The sequence below is a fragment of the Juglans microcarpa x Juglans regia genome, chromosome 4D, assembly GCF_004785595.1.
Source record: "Juglans microcarpa x Juglans regia isolate MS1-56 chromosome 4D, Jm3101_v1.0, whole genome shotgun sequence".
Classification (NCBI taxonomy): Eukaryota; Viridiplantae; Streptophyta; class Magnoliopsida; order Fagales; family Juglandaceae; genus Juglans; species Juglans microcarpa x Juglans regia.
In genome coordinates this window covers 30813458-30824748 of record NC_054600.1, presented here as the reverse complement: position 1 = coordinate 30824748, position 11291 = coordinate 30813458, and the positions used below count along the sequence as shown (strand labels likewise).

General features: G+C 37.6%; 1 protein-coding gene across 1 annotated transcript; it reads right to left on the bottom strand.

The window, feature by feature from the left end:
• Positions 1-3642: 3642 nt before the first annotated feature.
• LOC121260961 (ethylene-responsive transcription factor ERF106-like) lies at positions 3643-4640 on the bottom strand. Its single transcript, XM_041163067.1, has one exon. The coding sequence runs from the start codon at positions 4532-4534 to the stop codon at positions 3794-3796; it is 741 nt and encodes a 246-aa protein (XP_041019001.1). The 5' UTR covers positions 4535-4640; the 3' UTR covers positions 3643-3793.
• Positions 4641-11291: the final 6651 nt, after the last annotated feature.

Genomic DNA, 11291 nt, shown 5'->3' with positions numbered 1-11291 from the left:
AAAAAAAAAAATAGGTACACGTTTTCTGTCTATGGCACCTGTGCTATTTGACACTCGTTGGCTGATTGTTTTCTTTTGTGTTGGTACGAAGACTAAAGGAGTCCTTTCTCTGCTACCTGAAGTTTGCTGCAAAGTGCAAAGGTAAGTCTACCTGGACTTGGCCAATTGGCCGCAATGAACAACAGGTGGAAAACATTCCCTCCCGTCTAGCATCTACCAGCAAACGTTCTTTCAAAGAGATGCCAAATTGATGTTTCTCAATTGCTTTTATCTCGAAACTTATTGCGTAGGAAATAAAAAATAAAAAACTTGAAAGCCTGATAATTGTTTTCCAAAATGTCTTTGACTATTATTATCTACGGGCTTTATAAATGGCTAGAACTTTGTGTCTGATTGGAGTAGAATGAGATGATACACTGACAAACAAAGGAATGTTAGTTCCTACATAAATTTCAATAGAATTATGGATTATGACTTTGTGGGGTCTATTCCTACCACCAGGAAGTGTAAGCACACTGAATTTCAAATGCTAGTTGCATACTCGCTGGCACATTGTCCAAGTTCAAAGCCCATCTCTATCCCTCATTTTCCTGTGTTTTGTCTGAATATCATCGTATTCTTAGTTGGGATGTCGGCAATAATTATGTAGGCTTGACACTGTTCTTAGCCCATATAGGCCGGACCGACTTTAGCCATTCATCTACCTCCATAAATTCGAGAGCTGCCGCATTTCATCAGCCGTTACAGCTATGTTGACATAAGGCTGGCCTCAGTTTTCATATTACATCTATTCTGATGTATGTCTGGCTCTGTTGACTTTCTTGTCACCAATGGTTTGACCTTTCCTTTGTCCTTATTATTATTTTTTTTAATCTTATTCATTTTCCCACTTGAACGCAAACTTTCTTTTAACGAAAGCAGTGCCACGTTATCATATTTGTGGACGTGGTATGTGGAAAGGTAAACAAATAAAAAAAAATTAAAAATAAACCTGAGCCTAAAAATAAGTATAAAAATGCAAACACTTAAAAGAATAATTTTAGTATTTTCTCTCATTTTATTTTTTTATTTTGACTGTTTATGTATAAAAAGATAAAATTTTACCTAAGCTGCACGTCTAGAGGTCACTGCTAGGCTGTAGCTAGCATCACTCAACGCTTAAATTAAGAAAAAAAAAATTAAAAACTTATAAAACATATAACAATAAATCAAATTATAAAAAAAAACAGTGGATGAGATAGGAGGGTAAAAGTCTTTAAAAACTTAAGGACTAAAAAGTAAATTTAAAAATTCGGTAACCAATTTTTAAAGGGTGTAATCAAGAGAGTATTTTTTTAGAGTATTTTTATTCTAAAGTCTTTATTCCACATGTTATGAAAGATAAATTTTAAAATTTAAATATGATTAATTAATTTTTATCATTTAAGTGATGTGGAGGTGCGATGTACATCAACTTAAAAATAATAAGTCAAGTCATTTATTATCCCTTAACCAGTACACAGGTTGAAGTCTGAAACAAAAATACCTATTAGACCAAAATCTCGACCAATACCCAAATTAGCCGTTATCCACTGCTCGTGTCTTTTACAGATCTTACCAATAATAAAGATCAGACAAAAGAACTTAATGAAGACACCATTGTTTGTATGATTTTTAAGCAATTAACTTAGGTAGCACGTGGGGGCAAAGGATAGACAAAATTGACATTATCATTCTTTTGTGCATAGGGCTGCAAACAAACAGAGTTGCTCGTGAACAGTTTGGACTCAACTCATATAAACTCGATTCGGATTCGGTTCATTTGATAAATGAGTTGTTCGTGATCACTAATATTTGTTCGAATATTAAACGAGCTAAACTCGTGTAATCTCGACTCGACTCGGTATAGGCTCGTGAACAAAATTCGTATAAACTCGATTTGATTCGTTATGGACTCGTCACAATACTCATAATATTTCTATATATATTATATTATTTATTTAATTGCTAAGATTATGGTGTATTTGATTTTAGTGTCTTTTATTTATTTTATTTTAGTCTTTTGAGTTTGGGCTTTTTGTAGTTGATTTATAGTGTTTTATTTCTTTTGGACTGTGTGTGTGAAGTTGATGTCCCATTTCAAGTAAGGGCCCAGTCCCTTTTGATTAAATTATGCGTTTTGACCATGATAAAACCTAGAGCCCATTCTTATTTCTTTTCTTCTTCAATGCGCTGTCCCCACCCACTAGCCTCCCTCTCCTGTTTCTTGTTTCGTCTTCTTTTTTCTTTCGTTTTTTTTCTTCTTTCTTTTTTCTTTTTTCTTCTTTCTTTTTTCTTTTTTCTTCTTTCTTTCTTCTTCCTGCTGTAGAGAATCTGCACACTGCCGCACCACCTCTACGTCGTCGTCCACCTCGCGCCACTGCCGCTGCGGCTCGTCCTCTTCCATCTCCCTGCAACTCTCTCTCTCCTCTGCATCTGTGTATTGTTGTCGGTGTCTCCCTCCACCATTGAACCCATGCCATGAAACTTGAAACAAGTATTTAAGTCATGAAGTCCAGACAAAGTCGAGTAGCTCGAGTTCGTATAAGCTTGTTTGTTTTTGGTATTCAAGTTCGAGCCGAGCTCGATCTTAAAATATGTTAGGCGAGCCGAGCTCGATCAGAAATCTGTAATATTTTTCGAGCTCGAGTCGAGTTCGAGCAGATATATATGTTAATCGAGCTCGCGACCCCTAATTCGAATTCGACTCGACTCAATTCGTTTGTAGCCCTATTTGTGCATGAAAATTGAGACCCAATGCATGACAATGAGATTAGATAGTAACCTCACGATCAGAGTTCATTATTCTATTATTATCTCATTTAATTGTAGTATTAATATCTAGAAGTCTTTGAATTAATAATTAATAATAATAATAATAAAAGAATCTAAAGATTATTAAGAACTAATGCCACGTGAATGGAACATTACTCTTAGTTTGACAAGTAAAAAGGTCTGAAATACTTTTAAAAAAAAAAATTATTTTCATTAGTTATTGTTTACTATTTCATACTTCACACCAAAAAATATCACTTCACCTTATAAAAAAAATTGTACATGCGAGAGTGAATAATAAGGAATGAGTAGAATTCTTATTTCCAATAGAAAAATTTTATTTACAGTTCCTGCTTAGGGACTGTATGTGCAGATCCTTTATTAAATGAAAAAAAAATTATTTTAAAAATGATATTTTTGTAATTTTAAAAAAATTTATAGATAAAATTATCTAAACTAGTCCCCAAATAAAAATTTTACGTAGCATTACTCTTTTCAAAATACTTGCTACAAAGTCTAATTATGTACTGCATTGAGCCATTTTTTCTTCAAAATTTTTATTTTGAGGTCAACGTCCTCCTCGAATGGAGTTTTATATTGAGCATAGCTGCGTTCACCGAAAATGGATCCCGAATAAGGATCCGAATACTCTATTTCATTTTTTTTATTTTTATTTTTATTTATGTATTTTTTTAATTATCATAAATATTTTTTAAAAAAATAAAAAATTCATAACATTATTAAAAAACACTTCCTTAATCACTAAATAAAAAAAAAAAAAAAACAAAGATCATTCGGAACACAGAGTATTTCTCTTTTATATTTGCACTGTTCAGATAAATACATTCATAAATTAATATAATATATTAAATTATAAAATTATTTTTATTATAAAATATATCTAATATAACACGTCAAACTACGTCACACTTATCCTAATATTGTTAAGGAACAACTGGCCGTAACTGGTTTTCTAGGCAACGGCGACAGTGGAGCTTCATCAAGCACAGGACTCTGTAAGCTCCTCCTCCTCCTGCACCTGATCCCATATCATCCAACTCTCAGCTGCAACCTCATCAGATTCCGCTACCTCCAATACCGATATATTCTCTCTCCTCTTTTTCCGGCCGGAAAAGTTGTTTGGAAACGACTCTCCGGCCTCCAAAGGAAAATTCAAAATGGCTTTACGGCCTCTTATCTTGAAGGCAGCGCAATCATAGGCCTTGGCAGCATCAACATCAGTGTCAAAGGTACCCAGCCAAACCCGCCTCCCGTGCCGGGACGGGTCCCGGATCTCCGCCGCGAACTTACCCCACGGTCTACGTCGAACTCCCCTGTAGTGCCTCCTCTGATCATGATGATCACCACAATCCGACACCTTCTTGCTGGACCTTTCCGCTGGTTCGGGTGATTTGGACTGTCCGACTTCCTTCGGTAAGTCATGTTTTGGAGTACTCGAAGCGTGTGGTTTTCGAGTTGAGTCAAAAATGAAAGTACTGGCTGTTCTTTCGAGGTAACAGGCTTCTAGTTCTGGATTATGATATAAACTCGGGTCCGAAGTAGGAGAGTGCGATTCAGATTCGGATATGGGGCTTTCAGCTTCATGTTTGATGGGTTGAGGACAGTAGGCTGTAGGGGCACCGAAACTGAGACTGTTAATGAAGGAATCCGTGGAGGTAAAGTCTCCAAGAAGGTGTTGTCGGATAAGGTCAAGGACGGAGGATTCATGCGGTGTTGCCATTAAAGAGAAAGAAACGCAAAACGGTTTGAGCTGAAAGAAGTGGAAGCTTCAAGGTTGATAATTTTGAATGAAAGACATTGTAAACGCTAAACAGAGTACGGGGATAATATATCATTCTCATACATCATATATTATATATTTTTTTTTAATTTTAATTTTTCTTTTACTAAATATATAATATATCAACGATGAACAAAAGAATTCAATTAATTTAAAAAGAATAAAAGAATATAAAATTAAAATAAATTAAAATAAATATGATATATGATATATGAAAACGAAGAGTAGCAAAACTGCCAAGAGTTCAAGTATTTCCGTTTTGGCGCGTGAGCTTCTGCTAGTAGATACAACTAGACAGTCGAGATATAACGTCAACCTCACGCGAATTTAACTTTAGTCTTTAATTGCATTTTTTTAACGAGAAATATACAAGATCTTTTCTAAGTTTTTATTGCACCTCTATCGTTCGTAGATAAATAAATAGATATACAGAGTACATATGTTTTATAGAATTCTATTTCTCTCTCTTTTGTCGTAGCTTCTAAAGTTTGGATAAATTTTAGATTTTTAAAATCGTAGGTTTAAAATTTTAGTATAACTTTTTATATCTATTGATTGATTATTGAAGAAATGATAAAAATGACATTGATAATAGAGTGACTTGTAATTGGAACATCAAATTTAAAATTGTGGCGACAATGAGTTCATAATTGGTCAAAACCAACAAAAAATTAACAATAGGCCGACAAATTGAATTGACAATGGGCTACATATGACCTTGGCTAAATATAAAACCAAAATCAAAATGCCATAAATGGATATGAAGCGTCAAACAATATTCATAGTATATCAAAACCTAATAAAAAGGCTCATAACGAATAAACATGGTTCAAATGCATGGATTTAACACAAAATATGGTTGAACGGCGAAGAGGGATAAATGTAGTAGAACTTTAAAAGTAGTCCACGGTATCGAGTATGGCTTTAGCCAAGGGCTTATATGATAGCATGATAGAAATTTAAATAAAATAAAAATAGAGATGGAGAAGAGAGGAGGCAGAACAAACATTTTGATGGTTGCATTATTTTCTTATTCTCAATTATGATAGAATATAAAGCATTGATCTCTAATTATAGAAAAACTACATGAAAATGAGATAATTGTTTACGAAAATCAAAACTCTTAATTTGATAATTATGAAATTGAAATCAGTTAATTTTATAATTATGTAATCAAATCATGATAATAATCAAATAAAAATATTAATTTGATATTACGTACATGAATAGTTCATTCTGATAATAAATAGTAATCGATGATAAATTCCGACAAGTCAATACACACAAAAAAGTAAAACATCTAGCTCAATCTCATCATCTCTCGCATTTGTATTTTCTAACTCAAAATAACTGTTATTTTCGATCTTCATGGCGGCTTTTTTCTTGATATGTAACGCATCAATTAGAACATGTTATACGCAGAGAGGATATTTTAGTTGGTTGGCGCATTGTAATACGTGAGTACAATATCATATTATCCAGTTCAAAGTGGAATTTAAAGTCTGCTGACAAAATGACTACGTAGGATCTGATAAAATTCTGATCAGACAGTGTAGAGAAGAGAAAATGCAAACTGATAGAAGGAAAACATTTTCTATATTTTCCAACATATTGCTCCATGTACAGCCTTGAGTATTTATAGTATTTACAACCTAACAACTTCTCTAAGGAATATAATCGAGTACATGCTGTGTATTACAAATAACAGAGTATATTTGCAGAGTTGGTTACAAGCTGTCGGCTATAATACAGTGTATAATCATGTAGTCTTGTGGCAATACAGCAGCCATACCCAGAGGGTAGGCACCAGCCTATTCTAGGTGATCCAGAAGATATTCGTTGAGGAGTGTCCAGTGGAGCAGTTGACGTGGTTGTTCTTCTGGAGGCAGCAGCTGTGCTGGAGTTCTTGGATGCTGAAGTGAATAGCTCAATACGCCCCGCAAGTCTAACGGTATGTCAACTACTGTGAGACTTGTTCGCAATAAGTGAAAACGAGATGATACAATTGGTTTTGTAAAAATGTCAGCAATTTGATCTTTGGAGGGGAGGAAGGCAACTTGAAGTGTTTTTGCAGACACTCTATCACGTACGAAGTAGAAGTCGATTTCCATGTGCTTAGTACGGAAGTGAAGAACAGGGTTGATGGAGAGGTAAGTGGCACTAAGGTTGTCACACCAAAGAGTTGGAGGTTTGGGAAGGAAAATGCAAAGTTCTTTTAAAAGAGATTGAACCCAAAGTATTTCAGCAGTGGCATTGGCTAGAGCTTTATACTCAGCCTCGGTGCTTGAGCAAGCAACAGTTCGTTGCTTTCGAGAACTCCAGGAGACTAAGTTTGGACCAAGAAAAATACAAAAACCACCAATAGAGCGGCGGTCATCAGGGCAGCCAGCCCAATCTGCATCAGAGAAGGTTTGTAGCTGAAGTGAGTTGGATTTTTGAAATAGAAGACCAAAATTCAGAGTGTGTTTGAGGTATCGAAGTAGTCTCTTAACTGCTTGCCAATGGGGCATTTTTGGATTATGCATGAACTGTGCAATTTTGTTTATGGCAAAAGCAAGGTCTGGTCGAGTTAAGGACAAGTATTGTAAACTGCCTACAATACTTCTGTACAGGGTTGGGTCAGTGAAGGTGGGCGTATCTGAAGTGGAAAGGCGAGATGAGGCAGTCATGGGAGAAGTTATACCATTGGCAGACAACATGTTTGTGCGAGCTAATAGATCACGGATGTATTTCCGTTGGGACAGGTGAATGCCATTGGATAAATAAGATACTTCCAATCCAAGAAAGTAGGACAATTTTCCTAGGTCTTTTGTTGGAAAAACAGAGGCAAGAAATTTGATCAGTAGTTCAATTTGTGTATCATGAGAACTGGTGACAATAATGTCATCCACATATACAAGCACATAAATGAGAACAGACTAATAAGAGTAGACGAAAAGAGAGGGGTTGGATTTGGATGGGATGAAACCATATTCACAGAGTTTGGAGCTTAGTTGTGCAAACCATGCACGAGGTGCTTGCTTAAGGCCATAGATGGCCTTTTGCAAGCGACAGACATAGTGTGGGTGGTCGGGGTGAACAAAACCAACATGTTGGGACATGTAGACAGTTTCGATCAATTCACCATGGAGAAAGGCATTAGAAATATCTAGTTGTCTAAGAGGCCAACTATGGGAAACAGCAAGGGAAATCACTAACCGAATGGTGGTGGGTTTAACGACGGGGCTAAAAGTCTCAGAATAGTCGATTCCCTCTTGTTGATGAAAGCCCTTGGTGACGAGTATCGCCTTGCAACGTTCAATGGTGCCATCTGAATGATGCTTAGTCCGAAAAATCCACCTACAACCAACAATGTTAGAAGAATGGGGAGGGGGAACCAATATCCAAGTTCGGTTTTGAATGAGAGCTTGGAATTCGGTGGTCATGGCGATTCGCCATTCAAAGAACTGAGATGCCATGGTAAAAGAGCTTTGTTCCTCTAGAATTTCAAGAGATGAAGTTAGGGCTTGTCGTTGTAAGGGGTATGGAATTTGGCCATCTCGAAAAAGTTTGGGACAGGAGGAGTTTGTTTTGGATCAGGTTACAATGGGTGATCGAGGTTGTGGTATAGGTTGATTATTGTTTGAGGATGAGGGAGGCTGGCTGGTTGAAGGAGTAGGGATGAGAATGCGAGGATTTTTTGTGAGCGTGGGATGAGTGTTGACGAGGGGGGGAGGGTGAAGAAGACGATGTGTTTGGCGTATAAGTTGGCTTGAGGAGATTTGTTGGGATATGATAGGAGACGATGGGTTCGGGGGTAAGGTTGATGGGCCTGTTATTGTGTTGGTGATGGATGAGCTGATATGTAAAATCGGAAGTAAAGTATAGTTGGGTTGGGAAAATGTAGTGGGTGTTTTCTTGAGTTTTTCATACGGAAAGGAAGTTTCATTGAATATGACATCACGCGAAACGTATTGTCTGACAGATTCAACGTGAAGGCATTTGTACCCTTTGTGAATGGGGCTATAACCAAGAAAAAGACAAGATAAGGAACGAAGATTGATTTTGTGATTATTGTAGGACCTAAGATTGGGCTAGCATTCAGAGTCAAAAACCTTGAGAAAAGAATAATCAGGTTCTTTTTTGTAGAGAAGTAGATGGGGATATTTGTTTTTGAGAGATGGAGAAGGGAGAAAATTGATGAGATGGGCCGTGGTTTGGAAGGTATCGGCCCAAAATTTATATGGGAGAGAGGCCGTTGCTAAAAGGGAAAGGCCCGTTTCAACTATGTGACGGTGTTTACGTTCAACCACACCATTTTGTTGGTGAGTGTGGGGGCATGAGAGACGATGGGATATCCCTTGAGATTGGAGCACGCGGGTCAGGGGTCGAAACTCCCCTCCCCAATCACTTTAAATATTTTTTATTTTAGTGTTGAAGAGGCGCTCAACGTATTTTTGAAAAATGGTGAAAACGGATGTGGCATCACCCTTTGAAGCTAAGGGATAGAACCAAGTAAAGCGGCTAAAATCATCCACAAAGGAAATGTAATATCGAAAACCGTCCCTTGATATATGAGGGGCTGGACCCCAAACATCCACAAAAATTAAATGCAAAGGTCTCAAGGACCATGTATTAGAGGAATGAAAAGATAGTTGTTTACACTTGCTAGAGGACAATTTGAACAAAAAAACTTGTGTTGAGACGAAACAAAAGGCAAGCATTTTGTGCGCAATATGCGAGAGACAAGCTGAAGATTGGGATGTCCTAGCCGATAGTGCCATTGTGCAAGAGTAGTGCATTCTCCAATGAAAGCAGCAGGAGCAGGTAATGAGGAAACTGGAGAAAACATGTATAGACCATTATGGGTTGGGCCCTAGAGAAGTAACTTTCCCATCTGTTTGTCCTTCACAAGAAAATTAGATTCATGAAACTCAAAGAAAACAGAGTTGTCATGACAGAATTTTTGTACAGAGATTAAATTTTTGGTGATTTGAGGAACACAAAGTAATTTCTGAAGTGAGAAAATAGAGTTTGAGGAAGAGATTTTAGAGTCACCAATGTGTGAGATCGGGAGAGCAGCACCGTTTCCAACTTGAATTTGTTCAGACCCAAGATATGGTTCACTTGAAATGTTGAGGTTGTGAAGGTCCGAGATTATGTGATTTGTTGCAACTGAGTCAGGATACTAGTGTCTGTCAGAGAGCTGTGGTGAGCTGGTGTAGTTTGCCGAAAGAGATCGAGGTGGCTCAAACTGATATGCCTGGTCAAATCTGTGGTAGCACTGAAGTGCTACGTGGCCGATTTTATTGCAGACTTGGCATGTGGGTTTGTTGGTTTGTGAAGTAGAGATGGGAGAAGATGTAGTGGTGCGACCTCCACAGTTACGCCCATCCCCGATAATTGTTTCGGCCATTACCACAATAAGTGTTGCGGCTTCTACAATATGCATTTTGAAGAGAGAATGAGGTGTTAAGATTTGCAGATGGTGTTGGGAGGAGGCCATGTTGTATGGAGGTAAGTGATACTTGGCTTTCGAAAGTGAGAAGCAGATTGAATAGCTCATAGGAGCTTATGGGAGTGGCACGAGTTGTCACTGAAGTGACGAAAGTATCAAAATTAGAGGTGAGGCCATTGAGCAGATATGAGACTATCTCAGAGTCTCGAAGTGGTTCACGGGCAGCAGTCATTGTGTTTGAGAGGAGCTGAACTTTTCTGTAATAGTCGGTTACTTATAGAGAGCCTTTTCTCAGATTAGTGAGTTGATGACGAATTTGGAAGATTTTGGCTTGAAATTGTGAAGTGAACATGGTGTCGAGGGTGAGCCAGAGTTCACGAGATGTCCGAGAGGTAATAGCTCGAGCCAAGATTGGTTATGTGAGAGATGAAAGTAAGGCACTGAGAAGCATTTGATCAGTGCGACGCCATTGAAGGTAAGCTGGATTTGGTTGAGGAAGTGAAGATCTAGTTGGAGACGGTGATACTGCGGGAAGAATAGGTGGGGGAGGAAGTGTGGAACCATCGATGAAGTGATATAATTCTTGGCCATAGAGATAGGGAATGATTTGGGCACGCCACAGTAGGTAGTTATCAGAAGTTAGTTTTACGGAAACTATGTGGGAGAAGTTGCTGGGGAGTTGGAAGGTAGAAGGATGAAGAAGATCTTTATCAGAGGAGGAGCTATCGGAAGCCATGGAAGGAGAGAAAGAAGAAAAAAAAAGGAAAGGAAAGAGGACCAGGTAAAAAAAAAAAAGACGTTAGTCGCTATTGTTGCTCTGATACCATGTAGAGAAGAGAAAATGCAAACTGATAGAAGGAAAACCTTTTCTATATTTCCCAATATATTGCTCTGTGTACAGACTTGAGTATTTATAGTACTTACAACCTAAAAACTTCTCTAAGGAATATAATCGAGTACATGCTGTGCATTACAAATAGCATAGTATATTTGCAGAGTTGGTTACAAGCTGTCGGCCATAATACAGTATATAATCATGTAGTGCTGTGACAGTACAGCAGCCATACCCAGAGGGTAGGCACCAACCTATTCTAGGTGATTCCAGAAGATATTCGTTGAGGAGTGTCCAGCAGAATAGTTGACGTGGTTGTTCTTCTGGAGGCAGCAGCTGTGCTGGAGTTCTTGGATGCTGAAATGGATAGCTTAATAGACAATACCTTTGCTCACCAATTGAATCTATAATCTTATCCTTTCACAATA